Source organism: Eublepharis macularius, chromosome 14, assembly GCF_028583425.1.
Source record: "Eublepharis macularius isolate TG4126 chromosome 14, MPM_Emac_v1.0, whole genome shotgun sequence".
Classification (NCBI taxonomy): domain Eukaryota; kingdom Metazoa; phylum Chordata; class Lepidosauria; order Squamata; family Eublepharidae; genus Eublepharis; species Eublepharis macularius.
The window spans coordinates 65,846,584-65,868,298 of NC_072803.1; the positions used below are offsets into that span (position 1 = coordinate 65,846,584).

General features: G+C 43.5%; 1 protein-coding gene across 4 annotated transcripts in view; it reads right to left on the reverse strand.

Annotated features, from left to right (window-relative positions):
* Positions 1-21,715, reverse strand: part of BRD3 (bromodomain containing 3) — a 93,396-nt gene that overhangs the window by 57,562 nt on the left and 14,119 nt on the right. For all 4 annotated transcript variants that reach the window (XM_054997429.1, XM_054997428.1, XM_054997426.1 and 1 more), the window contains exons 2-4: positions 7,916-8,279; positions 4,897-5,034; positions 1,330-1,477 (exon numbers count right to left, since the gene is read on the reverse strand). In XM_054997429.1, coding sequence (XP_054853404.1) covers positions 1,330-1,477; positions 4,897-5,034; positions 7,916-8,116 — 487 coding nt within the window. In that variant the 5' untranslated portion in view covers positions 8,117-8,279. The remainder of the gene's footprint in view (positions 1-1,329; positions 1,478-4,896; positions 5,035-7,915; positions 8,280-21,715) is intronic.

Below are 21,715 nucleotides of genomic sequence, written 5' to 3' on the forward strand. Positions count from 1 at the left end.
AAAAATGGCATGTATTAGGCTAATTTCTGCTGGTGGCTTCTATTCAGAGATTTTAGGTGAGTTCTCTCTCTGTGTGCGCAGTGCTTTAAAACTCTGCATAGCATTCTACCACTCAGCTAAAACCCAGTTTGAGAAATATTAGATCTGATTTTTATCGCATGTGTTTTTCTGTAATAGCAGGATAAATGAGCATCTGCATGTACCTGTCTAGTTCTTGCCTAAGAAAAAGAGCTATGTCTTATTTTAAATAAAATCATTAACTCAAAGAAGTTTTCTGCTTGTTCTACTTGCTAAAGCTCAGATGTCTAGATCCATCATATTTCACTGTGTTTTAAAAGAGGAGTCTCTCTCAGAGAGTATCTCACATAGACTCAATAAGGATTCTACCACTGTTCAAGCTAATGAGGAAAATTCTCACAAGAATGAATGGTGCAGACTCCTAAACTGGATATGAATTAGATAATCTGTCACAGACTCTCAGCTCTGGGAAGCTTGCAGGTTACTTGTACTCTAGTCTCTCCTACAGTGGCTGATTCAAGGTAGAAACCAACTCTAAACCATAAGCCTAACTGGGCAATATCCTGGCCCACTTTTCTAGGAATGCGGAATATTGCTAAGCGCCTGGGACACAGTGAGAATCACTGCACCAGTCCTTTTCATTGCAGAGTCAGGCCTTTCTCCTTTTACCTTTGTAACAAAAGGGGGCTAGAGAGGTTTTTTTTTTAATGAAAGCTGAGAATTCAGGAGACCTATCATTATAATGCTACAGTAATATGTCAATTGCAGATTTTTTTTTTTAAAAAAAGCCTGCAAAAGTCCTCTGGTGGCATGTGGGGGCTCAACCAAGGAAAGCATGGGGAAAATTTCCATATGGATGCTCTGTTGCCATTGGGAATGCTTCTCCAATTGCAACAGAAAGCTACAAAAAGAATCATTGTCACATGGAAGCAGCCTAACTATAGCTTCTGAACAACTCTTCAGGGCAGTCCTATGGTAATCCAATCAGGAGGCTGCCTCAGGATCCACTGCAGAGGCAAAGTTCCTCTGGCCTCGGAAGGGATGCAGTGGACAGATCAGAGAAAACTGATCTGTAATAGTAATTGTGCCTGGGGGAGGAGAAGGGGGGGCATGTTGGATTCCCATTGGTCAAAGGGCTTTGTGCCCTTTCTATGATAAGCAGAAGCAGAATAAATTATACAAATAAACCATACATAATATGCACATTTTAGTCAATGTGCATAATGAATAGATTGCATATTTAGCTTTTTTTGCTATCTGTTTTGGTTTAGAAGCTGAGGTGGCCCGGAGTTTCAGAGACTGCCCCCTGACCTGCATTGTGAGCGCTGGCAGCCGATTTCCGAGTTTTGCCTTTTGGAACTGGAGGTAACAATTCAACTTCCTCTTGAGGCATCTGGGCCACTTTCTGCAGGAAGATCTTCTCCAGGGCTTGAGCCATAAGGACAATGTCATCGGTGGGCTGGTCAGAGGAAGGGAAGAAGAGAGAAGCAAGCACTGGTCATCCAGGGGGGCCAAAAACCCCATATCTTCACACCACTGGCCTGCATATAGGAAGCTGCACTGCCCAAGAATCTGGGTGCCTGAGGCAGACTATCCAAAAGGCATCCCTCTGCCTCCAAATTAACACAGGCAGAGTTTCTGAGGGGCTTACAGAGAGTACCCTGCAAGGCAGACAGCTCCTGTTCCATTTCTTTCTTACTGGCATCCAAAATCCTGCACTGCAGCAACCCTCTTACCTTACCATCCTGGTATGTCTAGCTCTGCCATCAAGTGGACAAATTCATCCTAGCTGCAAATGCAGGCGTGCATGCAAATCAGAATTTATTTATATTTTATTTAAAACATGCCACCTTTCTACCCAAATAAATTCCCCAAGGCCCAGAATGACTGCAGGCATGCAAGGAAGGAAACATGTGAAATGGGATCCCCCATCCTCTGCATCAGAATGCCAATCAGGGATGAAAACAACATTTTGCAATATCTGAATCCCAGACTACACATTACATAATACATATTTATGTTCTAAACGTGAATGACAGTTTCATCCCACAGCAGCAAATGCCAAATTGGGGGCTTGCAGACACAGACAGTATTTGAGTAACATTAACAATCTGAACACAGAAGTTCTAGTCTTTGGTAAAGAGGAGACTGAAATTCCAGATCCAGAGATTCACATTTCAGAATTATGGCAGTGTCCATTCTGTGAATTTTTGACTCAAAAACGTTTGCCATGATTAGCTGTTTCAGGAGCCAAATTTTGGCTTTACAAAGAACTAAAAATAATATTAAAAATCAATTTCAGTCTGAATGTCAGCAAAATATTGGGGGATTTCGCATGATCGACTTTGATTGGACTTTCTGAGCAGTCGTGCTGCAATGGAGTCGTATGAATCCACCGCTCTCCGATTCCACATTAAGACTTTTGTTTCACATTGAAATTTCATTTCATCATGCTCAAAGTCCATCGTGCGGAATTTGCCAGTATAAAAATCAATTCCTCGTCGCTTTTCCTGGGGGAAATGAAGATCATCTTCATTTAAAAAAAAAAAATTCTCAAAAAAACATTGCTACATATAAACGTTGCATCAAACAAACACATCTGATAGGTCAGAGCATTTCCCGCCAATATCGTGGAATGAGTATTGGTTATTGACATTTGGAGGGAAAATTGTTACCGATGACCCCGCTTTCCCTCTGCCTCAGAAGCTGCCAGCTGTCAGTGAGCAACAAGTAACAAATTTGACCTGTTGAAAAATGGACCCATTATTGGGCAGCTGTCGTCACGTGACACAGTATGTTTCTGCATAGACATGTAGAAATGTCGTAACGTTTTTTATAATTTTTTTTTAAAAAAGAGAGAGAAATAAGAGGGGAAGGGGAAGGGTAGTGGGTGTGGCTTGAAAAACATGATCAATCAATCAAATTTAGTTGATTTGAAGGGCGGGAGAAAAGGGCAAGGGTGGGGAGAACATCGGATAAAGAATTTCGCATGATTAAAATCCCTAATCTGCTGCGCATGGACAAATAAGTCGGGGAAAAGCAGGAAGGAAAAAAACGGACAAAACCTGCAGTGACTTCGAAGCTTCTGCTAGGATCGCCTTCCCACATGTGGAAACGCAAAAAAAAATTGAGGTCATTTGGAAGCTGAACCGTGGAAAACCACTAGTGGGGAATCACCCATTATCTTAATGCAACTTCTGCTTTCACACTTGGATCTTCAACAATAGGCCAGTGGTGTATTCTGGGGCACATAGCATTGCCCTCACACTCATATGTGATCAGCTCAAGGGCAAAGAAGAAGCAGGACTCATTTTGAGGGGTAACGCGCAGGAACGCAATTCTGGTAGTTCTCCAAAGAGGTCACATGTCAGGTGGCCCCACCTGGCCTAAAACAGTCAGGATTGGTCCCAAAATGGCCAGGATCGGGCCTCTGACAGGTGGTGGATGACTCTCCCACTCAGCAGCAGCCCACTTCTGACCATTTTAGGCCCCTTTTCAGTTATTTTCCACTCCTTTTTGCCATTTTGGGCCCAATTTCAGTCCTGAATGGCTAGGATTGGGTCCAAAACAGCCAGGACAGGTGAGGTCAGGGTGTGTGGCATATGCAAATCAGTTATGCTAATCAGTTCCTGCAGCTCTTTTTCTACGAAATGACCCCTGAGTAGAGTACAATGGTTCAGAGACAGAGTCTTCCGGAAGTCACCAGTTCAAATCTTACCTCAGCCAAAGGTTTACTAAATAGCTGGAGGCAAACCATTCTCTCTCAGCCACACATCTGCCATGTTTATTTATTCAAGTAAGATACTGTTAACTTGCTTTCCCAGGAAATGTTTACTCTCAAAGTGGCTGATAAAAACAGCAATTAAAACAATAATAAACAACAAAATTGATATATATGGGGCACATTTTAAATACTGGCCTACTTTTAGGGCAGTCATAAGACTGATTGCAATTTTATAATAATAAATAGTAATAACATTCAATTTATGTACTGCCTTCAGGACAACTTAAAGCCCACTCAGAGCAGCTTACAAAGCATGTTATCCCTACAACAATCACCCTGTGAGGTGGCTGGGGCTGAGAGCTCTGGAAGAGCTGCAACTGGCCCAAGGTCACCCAGCTGGCTTAAAGCAGAGGAGTGGGGAATCAAACCCAGCTCTCCAGATTAGAGTCCTGCTGCTCTTAACCACTACACCAAACTGTATGCAAAGTGCTTTGGACACTTGAAAATACTATATACAGGTGTTGTTGTTGATGTTGCAGGTAACTTAAAGCCTGGTCAGAGGTGTAACTGGAAGAGCAAGGGCCAGAGAGCTCTTGGCTCTGGGGCCGGCAGCCTAAGGCCCTGTGGGAACTACATCAATCCACAGAATCTGGCCCAGCCTGGGACCTCTCTGTGACTCATCACCTGTTTTTGTCTTTGTTTGGGGTGGGGGGTGGGGTTTGGGTTCTGCATTTTTGTTTAAATGTGTGTTATTTATGTGTATTTTATATTGTAAGCTGCTTTTGAGTTCCCAGTGTGTGGGGGAAAGCGGGCTAAAATATTCAAATAAATAAAGTTGGTGCCATCTTTGCAGTTCTGGGGAACAGTCAGATATGCCACAAGAAAGAAATACTTCTCCCTCTCTCTGTCTGTAACATTCAGTTATGAGCTTTAAAGTATTTTCTCACTCCTTACAGGAGAAACTACGGGTATCCTTGTTTTAACAATGTGCTTGATTTCAATGTGGGGGCCAACAAAGAAATTACTCTGAAGGCTGGCTCCCTCCACCAGGCTCCCAGTGGACACCTGAGTGGACGTTCACAGACCAGGAGGAGTGTGACTTTTGCATACAGAAGCTGCAGCACACCTTCCGGTCCCGGACCCACACCCTTTACCTTGTTGTATATGTAACAATTTGTAAACATGGTGTTGAAATCCTGCATACATTCGCTGGCACTCCAGTAATAGTTGTGTTCCAGCCGTTTCTTGATCGTCCCCATGTCCATTGGGTTTTTGATTATTTTGTGATAATCCTGGAAAAAGGGGAGAAAGACATTTTTACTAGAATCCCACCATTTACTATGTATACAGAACCATTCACATACTGGCACTTTGTGGATTAACAAAAATCCAAACGACAGATCTCTGCATCAAGGGATCTTACAACTCAAATTCAACATAAAGGAAAAAGAAAAAGCAACTGAACTAAAATTATGAACAAGCTGCAGAAAAGGGCATCCAAAATGGACCAGGGGCTGCTGAACAAACAGTTAAGGGGCTGGATGAGAAATGGCTTAAGGGCTGGGGGCTTCTTAGCTTACAGGGAACAAGGGAGCTTCTTAGCTTACAGGGAACAAGGGAGCAAACATGATTAAAGTGCATACCATTCTGGTTATAGATCCAGAGGAGTTAGCCATGTTAGTCTGTAGTAGCAAAATAGAAAAGAGTCCAGTAGCACCTTTAAGACTAACCATCTTTACTGTAGCATAAGCTTTCCAGAATCACACTTCTCTTCATCAGATGCAAGGATCTGCATCTGATGAAGAGAACTGTGATTCTGGAAAGCTTATGCTACAGTAAAGTTGGTTAGTCTTAAAGGTGCTACTGGACTCTTTTCTATTTTGCATACCATTCTGGGTAGACACCCAATATTATTTATTTTAAATGTTTATACCTTGTATTCCCAGGGCAACATGTACTGGAAGTTCTGTGTCCAGAACAAGTTCTGTGTCCAGAACTCCCAGTACATGTCGGAACTCCCAGTAAATGATTATTTAAAATCACAGTCCGGACCTGGAACTCTCATGGATGTTCAGGTTAGCCCTGAACCATAGATGGCTCTCAAGGCAGATTACATCAAATGAAAAATTACAAAGAATCAATAAAACAATTCAAATAAATTAATCAGCAAATTTTAAAAAACAAACAAAAACCCCTGTGAAACTTGACCAGCAGAGTCCTAAAAACAGAAAAGTAGTATCTTAAAATTGAGACACAAACAGTGAAAGTATCACAGCATGTGATAAAAGCAGAGCGTAGTATTACAGCAGTCTTTCCTACGGCTATCCAGGCAGAATTAAAACATCTGGCAAGTGGAAGGGAAGGACAACTATCAACCTAACCAACAAAACGCCTGGGAAAAGAGAGATATTTTAACGTGGTCTGATAAAAGAGAAGATCCAATGCCAGGTGGATGGATACGGGAGAGGTACTAAAATGGAGAATGTCTTACATGTCCGGGGTCTACAGCCCAGCCCCCGGACTTACCTGGAGAACAGGATGGGAGACCCCCGGGAGACAGGGGCCCAGCTGCCTCAGCAGACAGCCAGACCCAGCACCAGCCGGCCACAGGGGAAAGGGAAGAGACACCCAAGCCTCAGAGGGTTAGAAGGGGCAGATTGAGGCCAGCTAGCCGCACCCTCCAGTGGGAGTCCAGGGGGCCAGGTAGGGAGAATGGGGGCAACCCAGAGGGGGCTAGAGCAGATGGGGAAGGCCAAGACAGTGGGGACAGGCAGCCAGCAGTGGGCCAAGCTGAAGCCTTACCAGCCAGGGAGGAGAAGCAGCCTCAGCAGCTCAGAGCCACGCCCCAGCCTGCAGCCCAGCTGGAAAGCAATCACCTAGCCCAGGGGATGCTAGGAGCTAAGCAGCTCCAGGTGGAGCTGCCTGAGGCATTCTGTGGGAGAAGATGGACAGCCAGCCAAGGAGGCTCAGCTGTGCCTGCCTTCAGCCATCAGCTCAGCCAGGGAGGCTGGACAGTCAGCCAATGAGGCGCAGGTGGACCGGCCCAGTGCTTCCAGGCAAACAAGCCCAGGCGCAGCTGCCTAGGCCAACTAGGGCCCTGGTTAGAAGGTAGCAGGAGGGCGTGGTTGGCAGGTGGAGCATGGCTAGGCTGAAGGGATAAAAGGGAAGCCTACCCACAGGGTGGGGTGGGTTGAGTAGGAGCAGAGTGAGAGCGAGAGCGGAGGCGAGGAGGAAAGCTGATGGAGGAGGAGATGGCGGAGATCAAAGGGGATGAGTGGAGCAGGTTGAGCAGGCCAGCGAGTGGACTGAGAGGGAGTCTGGATGAGGTATACCGCCCCTCCTTCCACAAAGCAGGGTCCTGCAGCATCCCTGCCACCCCTTTGATGCCAGGGCTGGACAGATCGGTGTTCTGGCCAGCGGTGGCGGCCGCCGCAAGCCCTGACATTACACTCCCCTCAAAGTGGTTGGCATGATCATTTCCTTTAGCAAAGCATTCCAAGTCTCTTGGCCCATGCACAAGATGCACTCTGGCTACATTAAATAAGCCAAGAAGGGCAAAGGCCAAGCACCATAGAAATAGACTGGGCTAGACTCCGAAAATGACCTGACCTCATCATTTGCCGCAGCAGCCAAAGTTCATCCAAGCAGTTGTGATTGGATAGAGCTCTGATAACATTCTTCAACTGTATTGTGAAATTAATGGAGCCTAGACCTTGGCAGATGAAACACCATCTGCTAAATGCCTCGAAAAAGTATCCCAGGGCTTCCTGCGACTGATGCAAAAAATTACAATTTCGTAACTTTAGCATGAACACATGAAGCTGTCTTATACCACTGACGTGACACGGACAGTATGGTCTGTTCTCAGTGACAGCAGTCTCCCGGGTTACAGGTGGAGGTGTTTTACATCACTTACAAACGAATCCTTACTTCAGAACTGGTGATGCTGGGGATTGAACCTGAGACCTGCTCCATGCCAAGCAAACGTTCTCCCAATGAGTCATGGCCCCCTCCCCTGAATGCATGCAATGAATCCTAAGCCACAGTTTAGAAATCAGACCTAATTTAATTTACTCATGGTTAAGGAAAGCAAACCATGATTACACGTAATGCCATTAGAGGGCCTCAAAAGTGGGAGCAACAGACGAAAATGAAAGCATGGGAGATACTCACTGGCAAATTCAATTTAATTGCATCCACTGGTTGGTAGAAGGGCCATGCAAACTGATGCTTCCACAGGGTCTTCACCACAACATTTTGCATGTACTGTAGCTGGTTGGTTTTCCTTCCAGGTTTGTTGGGGTTGGTGACCTCTGGGGGAGGAGGGTTGACAGGGCCCTGGGGCACCTGGATTGCAGATGTGACTGTGGACATCTTCTTCTGCCTCTTTGTCTCACTTGTGGTCGAGCTGGTAACAACAGCCGGTGCAAGGGAAAGCTCTGGCTTCTTTTACAATCCCTAAATGGGATTGGCATCCCATTTCCAGGGACCAACCATGCAGCCTAGGTGGAAGAAGGCGAGCGGATTGCTGAAATCTCTGAAAGAGGAAAGAACAAAAGGAGGAGGAGAAGATAGTTGAATCATAAGGAAAAGGACTCTCCACTTGTGTCACATGCTGCTCTCTCTGAAGGATGAAGGGAGGTGCAGGAGGAAAATCTACTATTATGTTTCACTGGTATTAGTTATATGCACAGGAAGAGACCCTTGGAAGAGCAAGGAACAAACAGTGTTGGAAGCTTCCTCGGGCAGAATCAGATGCTCTGGGGATTCAACCAGAAGCCCTGCAAATCAGGCCCCGATTCTTACTCCTGGTGTTAAAAGCGCTGCTAGTTCAAGCCAAGGCAGGTCAGAGTCTTCCCAGGGGCTCCCCAAGAATCCCCACTGCTATACAGCTCCCAGACCTGCTGCAGTCCATTGGGCAGTGTTGCAGAGAGAATCATAGGCTTAGAAGGTACATCAGGGTCATCTAGTCCAACCCCCTGCACAATGCAGGAAAAGGAATGATCCAGACAAGAGCCACTGGTCTGCCCCTCTGCGCTTCCAGAGAGCTTCCTTCTGCCCTGGTGATTTGCTGGGGCTGGATCTTGCCAGCAGTTAAGACTTGGGCACCTGGCAAGGGAAAGAATCACCCCACAGTATGGGGGTTGGGCTGCATGCAGCCCAATGGAAATGGAAAATGTCCAGAAATTCTGAAGGGGGGGGATGTTTGTTTCAGAGGGGGGAATATAGAAAAAAATAGACATGTAATATTTATTTCCCTGCTTTAACGTCATAAACTATTTATATTCCTGCTTTAACACTATAAAATGTATCATACCATATAAAATTATACTAGTTTGCCTATCAAAAGTATAAACTTTTACAAGAAAAATTGCAAATATGCCTGATTCTTCAGTGAGTGCTGCAGCCTTCTGTACCCTACATTGCCTCATCACATGTATCTTAACTTTTGCTATTTGAGAGGTAGGGGAAAATAAAAGTTGAGAGTAAAAAACCAATTTTGCAGTGAACAAAAAGTGTATTATTTGGACGAAGCTGAAGTTGGTTACTTATTCCCAGTTCCTTATTCGCAGTTCCTTATTCCTTATTCGTTATTCGCAAAGCCAAAGAAAAATATTGTGGGAAAACTGAAAAGCTCTACACTCCAAAATGAAGTTTGCAGGGGCACATATTGTACGCTTTCATATTCAGAAGACACAGCACCCTTAAGTGGACCTATACTGGGTCAGCCTACAAAACCCAGATCTTGAGTAAACAGCTTCAAAATAGGATGCCCCCAGAACAATTCAATAAGAAGAAAGGGGCAGCAGCTGCAGCAGGAAAAAACTTTGGATCACCCCAAATCACACAGATCTGAACTCCAGAGACTGTCCCCCACAAGAGGACATGAGCTGGTGCTGATCCAGTTTCTGGTTCTGGACCTCAGGCCTCACATGTGGCCTGCCACCAAGCACCCAGTATTAGACCTTTTTTTGAATAAGGAAATGGTGAAAATATAAGCCCCCTGCAACCCCAAATAATCTTTGGATCACCCCAAATCACACACCTCTGAACTCCAGAGCCTGTCCCCCACAAGAGGACATGAGCTGGTGCTGATCCAGTCTCTGGTTCTGGACCTAAGGCCTCGCATGTGGCCTGCCACCAAGCACCCAGTATTAGACCTTTTTTTGAATAAGGAAATGGTGAAAATATAAGCCCCCTGCAACCCCAAATAATCTTTGGATCACCCCAAATCACACACCTCTGAACTCCAGAGACTGTCCCCCACAAGAGGACATGAGCTGGTGCTGATCCAGTCTCCGGTTCTGGACCTAAGGCCTTGCATGTGGCCTGCCACCAAGCACCCAGTATTAGACCTTTTTTTGAATAAAGAAATGGTGAAAATATAAGCCTCCTGCAACCCCAATTAATCTTTGGATCACCCCAAATCACACACCCCTGAACTCCAGAGACTGTCCCCCAAAGAGGACATGTGCTGGTGCTGGTCCAGTCTCTGGTTCTGGACCTCAGGCTTCGCATGTGGCCTGCCACCAAGCACCCAGTATTAGACATTTTTTGAATAAGGAAATGGTGAAAATATAAGCCCCCTGCAACCCCAAATAATCTTTGGATCACCCCAAATCACACACCTCTGAACTCCAGAGCCTGTCCCCCACAAGAGGACATGAGCTGGTGCTGATCCAGTCTCTGGTTCTGGACCTCAGGCCTCACATGTGGCCTGCCACCAAGCACCCAGTATTAGACCTTTTTTTGAATAAGGAAATGGTGAAAATATAAGCCCCCTGCAACCCCAAATAATCTTTGGATCACCCCAAATCACACACCTCTGAACTCCAGAGCCTGTCCCCCACAAGAGGACATGAGCTGGTGCTGATCCAGTCTCTGGTTCTGGACCTAAGGCCTCGCATGTGGCCTGCCACCAAGCACCCAGTATTAGACCTTTTTTTGAATAAAGAAATGGTGAAAATATAAGCCTTCTGCAACCCCAATTAATCTTTGGATCACCCCAAATCACACAGATCTGAACTCCAGAGACTGTCCCCCCAAGAGGACATGTGCTGGTGCTGGTCCAGTCTCTGGTTCTGGACCTCAGGCCTCGCATGTGGCCTGCCACCAAGCACCCAGTATTAGACCTTTTTTTGAATAAGGAAATGGTGAAAATATAAGCCCCCTGCAACCCCAATTAATCTTGGGATCACCCCAAATCACGCAGATCTGAACTCCAGAGACTGTCCCCCCAAGAGGACATGTGCTGGTGCTGATCCAGTCTCTGGTTCCGGAGCGTTGATGTTTAAATAAAACATCTACCTCCCAGAAACCTGTATTGGGAACTGCTTCTGTTTTAAAGCTGGCCATGTTTTGGGCCTGCTCATCGTTGCATCCTGGACGGGAGTGTTAACTTATCCATTTGAGTGCCTGATTGTAAGTGGTCACACTTGCTCTCATGAGCCCCTTCTTCCTCTTCTTGCCGTGAAGGAGCTGCTGTCCCTTCAACATCCTCTTCCATTTGGACCTGGTAACTATAATCCCAATTGTGACATAAGTGAAAAAGTTACTCCTCCTCTTGCAAGCTTCTCCTTCTACTAATTCCCTCCAACTTGCTAGGAGACCATTGCTGGTGGCAGGCCACATGCGAGGCCTTAGGTCCAGATCCAGAGACTGGATCAGCACCAGCACATGTCCTCTTGTGGGGGACAGGCTCTGGAGTTCAGATCTCTGTGATTTGGGGTGATCCAAAGATTAATTGGGGTTGCAGGGGGCTTATATTTTCACCATTTCCTTATTCAAAAAATGTCTAATACTGGGTGCTTGGTGGCAGGCCACATGTGAGGCCTGAGGTCCAGAACCAGAGACTGGATCAGCACCAGCTCATGTCCTCTTGTGAGGGACAGTCTCTGGAGTTCAGGGGTGTGTGATTTGGGGTGATCCAAAGATTATTTGGGGTTGCAGGGGGCTTATATTTTCACCAGTTCCATAGTCAAAGCCATGTGTATTAATGGGTGCTTGGAAGCAGGCCACATGTGAGGCCTGAGGTCCAGAACCAGACTGGATCAGCACCAGCACATGTCCTCTTGTGGGGGACAGTCCCTGGAGTTCAGGGGTGTGTGATTTGGGGTGATCCAAAGATTATTTGGGGTTGCAGGGGGCTTATATTTTCACCAGTTCCATAATCAAAGCCATGTGTAATAATGGGTGCTTGGTGGCAGGCCACATGTGAGGCCTGAGGTCCAGAACCAGAGACTGGATCAGCACCAGCACATGTCCTCTTGTGGGGGACAGTCCCTGGAGTTCAGGGGTGTGTGATTTGGGGTGATCCAAAGATTATTTGGGGTTGCAGGGGGCTTATATTTTCACCAGTTCCATAATCAAAGCCATGTGTAATAATGGGTGCTTGGTGGCAGGCCACATGTGAGGCCTGAGGTCCAGAACCAGAGACTGGATCAGCACCAGCATATGTCCTCTTGTGGGGGACAGGCTCTGGAGTTCAGGGGTGTGTGATTTGGGGTGATCCAAAGTTTTTTCCTGCTGCAGCTGCTGCCCCTTTCTTATTGAATTGTTCTGGGGGCATCCTATTTTGAAGCTGTTTACTCAAGATCTGGGTTTTGTAGGCTGACCCAGTATAGGTCCACTTAAGAGTGCTGTGTCTTCTGAATATGGAGGTGTACAATATGTGCCCCTGCAAACTTCATTTTGGAGTGTAGAGCTTTTCAGTTTTCCCACAATATTTTTCTTTGGCTTTGCGAATAACGATTAAGGAATAAGGAAATGCGAATAAGGAACTGGGAATAAGTAACCAACTTCACCTTCGTATTATTTGGACAGAAACTCTCAGACGGGGGCGGACCTGCTGAGATGGGAGATGCGTGAGTGAGGCTCTCCCAAGCCCCTACTCCCTCCAATGCTAAAAACATCATCTTAAAATGATTGAAAACCTTACTTGACATAGGAAAGGCTTCAACTAGCAAAGACAAGTCACTTTTGAAAAATCCGGGGTCTCTAAAGCCATTCCTGGCGTCCGGAGAGCAAACAAACATATCAGCAGCTCAGGCCTCAAGTGAAGCCAAAATGCCACTTGTAAATAAAATGCCCAGCATGGAGGACACTCCTCTAACTAAAAGAGATCTAACTGATCTGAAGACTTTTTTACTTTGAAAACAACAGAACTCCTGCAACCGATACATATGCAGATCAAAGAACTGACTGAGAACATTAAGGAGGCAGCCAAGTCTGCAGAGCTGAGCATGACTTTGCAAGAAGACATATAGTCTTTGCAAAAGGATACTGCAACTCTGCAAGAGAAAATTACTGCTCTGGACAATACATGGAGACAGGATAATTTAAAACTCAGAGGCCTTCTGGAAAATATTGAAGAAAATGCTGATCTTGCTTCTTTTATTGCAAACTGACTAGCAACCACCTTAAAACTAGAAGAAGGGGTTGCTCCTGCAACTGCAAAAGCTTACAGGTTCAGTGCACCAACCTCTGCACATTCTAACCACCCAAGGCGACGTCTTGATCCAATTTATGCACCCAAGGACCAGAGGAAAGATATTAAAAGAAACCTGTCTGAGACTCCTTAACATGCAATGGCAAAAAAATTCTAGTCCTGCTGGATCTCTCTCAGGAAACACTAGAGAAAAGAAAGCTACTTAAACCAATTAACTACAAAGCTTACAAATGCAGGCATCAGATTTCGCTGGAGCCCTTCTTCCAACATATCAGTTTACTACAATGGAACCACCCATCAAGCTAAAGACTTGGACTCAGATACCATAAGGTTGCCATTCCCCCACCCAGGGCAGGGGATCCCCAGATCCCACCCTTTCCCACCCCACACCCACTTACCTGGCTGGCAGGGGGCCAAACACAGGGTCTCTTCCAATATGATTCATCAAATAAAAAACCCGCAAGGCAAATTGATCACTACTACGAAAGAAATTGTCCAATCCTTTTGGGACTTTTACCCAAATCTTTACCAATCTGGCACCCTTGATGAGAAAATATTATAAAATACCTCAATGCTACTAAATTTATGTCAAAACTCTCCCAAGACCACTTAAATTTCATGGACCAGCCTATTACAGCAGAGGAAGTCCTGTCCGCTTTTCAAAACCTAAAAAATAAAAAAAATCCGGGAAGGGATGGGATTCCTATTGAATTTTACAAGAAATTCAAAGAAAAACTGGTGCAACTCGTAGTCAATACATGTAACCTTGTGTTGCTAGAAGGTAAAATGCCTAAATCATGGAGCAAAGCTAAGGTCATAGTGCTAACAAAAAAAGGGAAAAGATCCCACCAAAACAGAGTCGTATAGGCCAATTTCTATTCTGAATCACAACCTTAAGATTTTCTCTAGCATCCTTGCCACTCGACTAAACAAAACCATACTAAACTACATCCATCCTGATCAAACAGGATTCACGCCAGGTAGATCGTTTTCCGATAACATCAGGAAATTGTTGAATATAATCAATTACGAGAGCCAGTTATAATATAATCAATTGATTATAATATAATCAATTATGAGAGCCAGTTTGGTGTAGTGGTTAAGAGCACGGGACTCTAATCTGGAGAGCCGGGTTTGATTCCCCACTCCTCCACGAAGCCAGCTGGGTGACCTTAGGCGAGTCACAGTTCTCTGGAGCTCTCTCAGCCCCACCCACCTCACAGGGTGATTGTTGTGGGGTAATAATAACACTTTGTAAACCACTCTGAGTGGGCATTAAGTTGTCCTGAACGGCGGTGTATAAATCGAATGTTATTATTATTACGGCCACCAAACTAAACTAGAATCTGTTATATTGGCATTAGACACAGAAAAGGCCTTTGATAAATTAGAAATACCCTACCTAAAAACAGTTTTGAAATATATGGACTTCGGCCCTAATTTCCTAAAAGCAATTGAAGCCCTTTACAGAAGACCAATAGCTCAATTAAGTATTAATAATTACAGATCAGAGGGCCTAGTCTTAACCCAAGGAATGAAACAAGGGTGCCCCCTATCCTGTTTGCCATATCAATTGAACCCCTCGCATCAGCCATTCACAACAAGCAAACAATAAAAGGTTTTACAATTGGCACAGTCTCCACAATGTTAAGTTTATTTGCAGATTATGTAGTAGTCTACATCAGTGACCCTATTCCCTCCCTACACAATCTAACAAAAATCATTCAAGACTCCTCTGACATATTTGGCTTTTCCATCAATCATTCAAAAACCAACCTTTATCCAATTTACTTGAAACCTCAGACTCACACAACAATTTCAGAATCTTTTCAGTTTCAATAGGTAACTAGCAAATGGAGACACTTAGGGGTTAACTTCCCTATCAAGTTACAGGACCTTTTCAATAACAATTATACACTGTTATACAAAAATTTTTTAAAAACACTCTAAAAATTGGGATCAAATAAATCTATCCTGGCCAGAAAGAATAGAACTGATTAAATCAACTATACTTCCTCAATTTTTATTCCTCTTCCAAAACCTACTTGTTCCAATCAAACAAAATGAACTGAAATCATGGCAAACAAAAATTAACACATTTATTTGGTCTAACAAGAAACCAAGAACTAATTTTCTGTTCCTAACCCGCCCAACTAAGTTAGGGGGCGTGGGACTTCCCAACTTGAATATGTACTTTAATGCAGTGCAACTTAAAAACATCTTTATACAGCTGAAGACACCAATAAGCACTGGGACTCCATAGAACAAACTTACACCTCCCCTTCTTACCTAAAAGAAATACTTTGGAATAAATCTAAAGATAGACTAAAAAAGACATCCCTTTTTGTCATTCACCTTATTTATATGGGACAAATTCAGGCACTGGTTCCAGGCATTTCCCCAGCCTAAGCCTTCCTAGGACAGAAATGGTTTGTCCCGGGAAAAGCCCATAACACCTTTAAGATATGGAGGGACAAAGGGGTTTATAGATTAAAAGATATCATCCACACCAATAAAGTATCCTCACTAGTCCAAATAACAGAGAAACTTGGAACCAGCGCTCCCTGGAAACCATACCATCAAATCCATCATATGGTGGTGAAAGGAGGTCTCCACACGTTAATGGACAGAGGACCAACTCCTTTTGAATCCCTCTTAGTGAAAAACAATTACACATCCAAAGAAATGTCATCTGTTATTTACAAATTGATAAATAAAACAACATGGACAACGTCTACAACACAACAAAAAGCATGGAATGTAGACTGTAAAAAAAAGAACTCGGTGATAACAATTGGAACTCAATTTGGTCATCAGGTCTCTACGTATCCAAGTCACTAAACATTAGAATACAGACCTTTAACTAGTAAACAGATGGTATGTAACACCTCTGAACTTAGATCATTACAAATCCAACAATAACCCCAAATGTTGGAAAGGCTGTAAGGAGAATCACACAGGATCACAGAGTTGGAAGGGGCCATACAGACCAACCCCCTGCCCAATGCAGGATCAGCCTAATGCATCCCTGACAAATATTCATCCAGCCTCTTCTTGAAAACTGCCAGTAAAGGGGAGCTCACCACCTCCCTAGGCAGCTGATTCCACCTTTGAACTACTCTGACCGTGAAAAAGTTCTTCCTAATATCCAGCCGGTACCTTTGTGCATGTAGTTTTAGCCCATTGTTTCTGGTCCTATCCTCTGCTGCCCACTGGAACAGCTCCTTGCCCTTCTCCAAATGACAGCCTTTCAAATATTTAAAGAGAGCAATCATGTCCCCCCTCAACCTCCTCTTCTCCAAACTAAACATTCCCAAGGCCCTCAGCCTTTCCTCGTAGGGCTCAGTCTCCAGACCCCGATCATCCTCGTCACTCTCCTCTGCACCCTCTCGATTTTGTCCACATCCTTTTTGAAGTGAGGCCTCCAGAACTGCACACAGTACTCCAGGTGCGGCCTGACCAGGGTAGTATAGAGAGGGGACTATGACCTCCTGCGATTTCGATGCAATGGCTCTTTTGATACAACCCAAGACGAGTTTGCCTTTTTTGCCACCGCATCACATTGACTGCTCATATTTAGTTTACAGTCCACTCTTACTCCAAGATCTCTTTCGCATACACTATTACCCAGAAGTGTATCCACCATCTTGTATTTGTGCTTCACATTTTTGTGGCCCAGATGTAATACTGTGCACTTATCTATGTTGAATTGCATCCTGTTCACAACCACCCACTTCTCCAGAGTATTCAGGTCTTGCTGAATTTTAACTCTATCTTCTTAGGTGTTTGCCACTCCTCCCAATTTGGAATCATCAGCAAATTTAATAAGTAGCCCGTTTACCCCTTCATCCAGATCACTTATAAAAATATTGAAAAGTACCAGGCCCAAAACAGAGCCCTGCAGCACCCCACTGGACACCTCCCTCCAATCTGATGAAACGCCATTGACCACCACTCTTTCGGTGTGGTCCTTTAACCAGTTCCCTATGCACCCAACTGTCCTATAGTCCAGTCCGCAGTACCCATTAGAATGTCATGGGGAGCCTTATCAAAAGCTTTGCTGAAATCCAGGTAAATCACGTCGACAGAGTTCCCACGATCCAGTAAGCTCATCACTTGATCAAAGAAGGAAGGTTGGTCTGACAAGATCTGTTGGGGACAAAACCACGTTGACTTCCCCAGATCACTAAGCGGTCCTTCAGATGCTTACAGAGATGGCTTTTTTGTCCTGTTGTAAAATACAAGCCTACTGAAGAAAGGTCACAAATAACATTGAAAAAATAACATGGTATAACATACCACTAAACCCAGAAGTCATTTTATTAAATCTTTGGAACAATTTTCCTGTCCCACCACTGAGAAGAAATCTCATTTCATTACCACTATATGCAGCCAATTCTTTAATTGCACAGAGCTGGAAATCAGATTAAATTCCCTCAATTACACAGTGGATACAAAAATTATTCAATGTAATGATAATGGATAAGGTATCTGAACAGCTAATATTGAATGACAACTTCAACTTCCAACCTTGTTTCTTAGAAAAATGGCTCTCTTTTTTGATAATGTAACTAGTTATGCATCATCATATATTTCTTTACCAAAAAAATACTCAGACTTTGTACTTTACTAATAAAGTGTAATTCAGCTCTCTACATCTCCAATACTTTAATGGATATTGTATTTATTATAGCTGATTATTGAATTGTTAGTAAGTTGTTCAAATTGTGGTTTGTATAAATATTTGGAAAATTAAATAAAAAGTATTTAAAAAAAAGAAAGTCTCAGACAGTCATAATATGGCTAACAGTATATTTGGATATCAAGTTAACCTTTACAATACTGAAAACTGAACTCTTTAATAATGTTTTCCTATAAATTACCATAGCATATTGTTACAAAAATTATTCACATTTGAAGAATAACTGTATCTTTGAAAATATGTAATAAACAGGGCTTTTTTCAGCGGGAACAGAGTTCCAGCACCTCTTAAAAATGGTCACATGGCCGGTGGCCCCGCCCCTGATCTCCAGACAGAGGGGAGTTTAGATTGCCCTCCATGCTACCAAGCAGCACAGAGGGTAATCTAAGCTCCCCTCTGACTGGAGATCAGGGGCGGGGCCACCGGCCATGTGACCATTTTCGCCGAGGGCAATTTAAACTTTAAAAAACTCCCCCCTTGTTCCAGCTGACCCAAAGTGACATCATTGTGTGGTCTTGAGTCCCACCACTGAGTGCCACCACCTCTTTTCCCAGAAAAAAGCCCTGGTAATAAATATCTACATAGGAATAATCATTAATGCCATACGGCAGCTTACATTCTCCAAAGGGTTTGTTTTTCATATATTTCTGTTCCCTCTCCCAGGCCTTTAAATCTGCCCAGTACAAGTTGCTGATGAAGGGATTTTAGCATCTGTGACCGGAACGGGGTCAGGCAAGAGGCACCCCCAGGCCTCTGTGGAGCCTTGCACAGTCCTTTGGTAAAATGACTGTAGTATTTTCCACATGAGTTGGGCTTGGGTAGTTTCCCCACTCCTGCTGCTGCCGCCAATACAGTGTAGAAGTAAAGGGGTTCTCACATACCAGGTTTTCCCACAGTTTCACTGCCTCAATCCCCTGGCAGTGGCCACCCCTCTTCCCCCCCCCCCCCGCCCTCCATGAGGGCTTTTTCAGGGTTTTTAAAAATCAGGACTTATTTTAAAAACTGAAAGTTGAGAATTGAATGAACCTGATATACAGATAACAAAATAACACTATTCAATTGCAGTTTATAAAAATAAAGAAGCCCCAAGAGGTAGGGAGAGGAAGTGGCCACCACAGGGGCAGTGAAAATGGCTGCTGTATAGCGGGGAGCAGAGAAATCCAAACTTTCCCACTTAAATTACAGGCATCCAGATTTTACTGAAGTCTTTCCCAAAACTTCACAGCAAAGCAAATTTGGAAAAGATTAGATAAAAGCTGGGAAACCCCTCAAAACTGGGGAAGCAGGAAATAAACCCCCTTCCCAACAGATCCAAACCCAGGGCAAATAACCTGCGTAGAAATGGTCTATTCAACATCTTGGGTCAAAATACTTTTTCATATAATTCTTTTAATTAAAAAACTCCAATTTTAAAAAAAAATATCAAGGCGCTAATGCTGGTAAGGTTCCATGGGTCATCACTCGCAACCATGAAATTCTTTCTGCAGCAACCTGCTTAAGTCCTGGCATTGTAGAAATATGATTTTAATCACATATACTCTAGCTATACGTATGTATTCTTGTGAATTTTGCATAACTTTGTATAACTTGGAATACTTTGTATAACCTTCAAAGTAGCTTGTTGGAAAGTTGTGAAAAACACAGGTTGCATTTATCTTTTGACAACCAATTAACAGTAGTTGGAAAAGGTAGCTGAATGATGTTTTAATTACTAGAATGGACCAATTATAATCTGTTCATTGATCTGTTTAAACATGTTTTAGAGATTTGTAAAATCTTCTGGGCAGGTGCACAGTAATATCATCTTTGGCTTAGCAAGATATCACATGAATAAAAATCTGAGGAATCGGCTAAATCTAAGACCAATCACATTTTTATATTATTGTCATGTGTAAGAGATCTTACAAATGTCTTTACAGTAAGCAAATGTTATTTAGTATAAAAGGATGTCACTAAAGTAAGAAATTAGGATTTTGATGAAGGTAATCTGCAGAAGATTTAGGTGAGAATTGTGCATTTCTATGGAGATTCCAATGCATTTCGTAGCAGACTAACATGATGTGATTTTAAATCTTTCATAGTTTTAGTGGGAAAATGATAAGTGATGACTTACATGCATATGTTCATTAAGTATTGGGTTCATTTTAATATCCCTTTATATTTTAATATCTTGCTTAATAAAAAGACTAGGGTTTATTTCAATAAAGAATAAAGATTTAACTCTAAAGAAAGTCTCTGTGTATCTTGATAGGAAACAGTTAAACAGGAAGAACCCATTTACAATTAATTGTTCTAAATATCCTAATAAACCTAATAAACCTAAAAAACAGGTTCTTAAAGAAAGACCTCTGTCTTTAGACCTTACCAGAAGGTCTCTTAAACTGTTCAGAATTTGATATATAAATCTCCAAACTGGATTGTTTGGAAGCTTTAATGAGGTATGGATAAATCAGTCTGCTACACCAGTATAAGCTCAACACAGAGGCTCACCCACCGGAGAACAAGCACAACTAGTATTTCAACAAAAGCTCTCTCGAACGTAATATTCAACAGTATATTCTCAACTGTCTAAAGTGCTCAGTGCTTCAAATACATACTGTTCAAAATTTATCACTACTACTTATACAGTCAATACAATGTTACCCCAGGCAAAGTTGATCACTAATGCTAGTATTGTCAATACAAGGTACCAGAATGTAACATACAATGATTACAGTATCAATTCATTCAGAAATAACAACACATTCATTACAACTGAGGTTAATCCGACAATGAATAGAAGTGCAGTCCGTGTAAATTGCAATGAAAATTCCTTATTGCACTATTCCGTTATTCTCCCGTCTTACAAGGAGGTTGAATTCACTCATTAATGAGCCCAATGGTGTAATCTTTGTATAGTTCAAGCCACATGTCTCAGCAGGGAACGCACAGTTCCGTCTTGCCCGACAAACTGCTAGCTTGGTTTGTTTCATATAAACACCAGCTTTCTCAAGGGCAGTGAGTTACAAACATCATGGAAATGCATTTAGTTACATTGATATACAATACAAATTCCCACAAGTGCCTTTATAATCTTTGTATTACTCACAACAATGTACCGGTTGTTTCAGTCATCAAACTGCTACAGTAATCAGACGGATGCCATTTCCGCAAAATGGAGAGATCTGGTCCTTTGGTAAGTTGGCTGAATTCTGTAGATCCCAATATCAGATTTACAAGTGAAAGCAACCAGACACAGATCAGTTACCTGGATGTGGTAGTATACAAATGCTCAGAACACTACCTAGTGGTTCACCCGTTCCCGAAACATACCGACCATAATTCATTCTTACATTATACATCATACTACTCCACATGACTTAAACAAAACATCCCCTACGGTCAGTTCCTCCGGTTGCGTAGGAATGCCACTTCCAGAATTGATTTTGTCCATGGGAGTTCCATTCTGGCCAAAAATTTTGTGTCCGGAGGCTACCTACCACAGGTTGTTGAGAGAGCCCAGTACAGAGCTTCCCGAGTGAATTGAAACGAACTACTCATGATGTTCCACAGAGGCAAGCGGAACACCACATCCACTGTGTCATGGCCCAGTCTGGACTCAGTGAGAGTGAGGTCTCTGGAGAAGAGAAGCCTTGTGTAGCCAGCCGTGACTCCTCAGGAGGAGTTCTCTGTAACCAGCTCTAACCCTGACTCAGCAGAAGCCGGTGATCAGGAACAACAGCTGTTGTTCCTGATCAGAGCTCACAGCCAGCAGCTGAGGCAGAGGCACTACCACCCTCTGGCCCCAAGACTACAGGGGAAGCTCAGCCAGGGATGTCCAAGG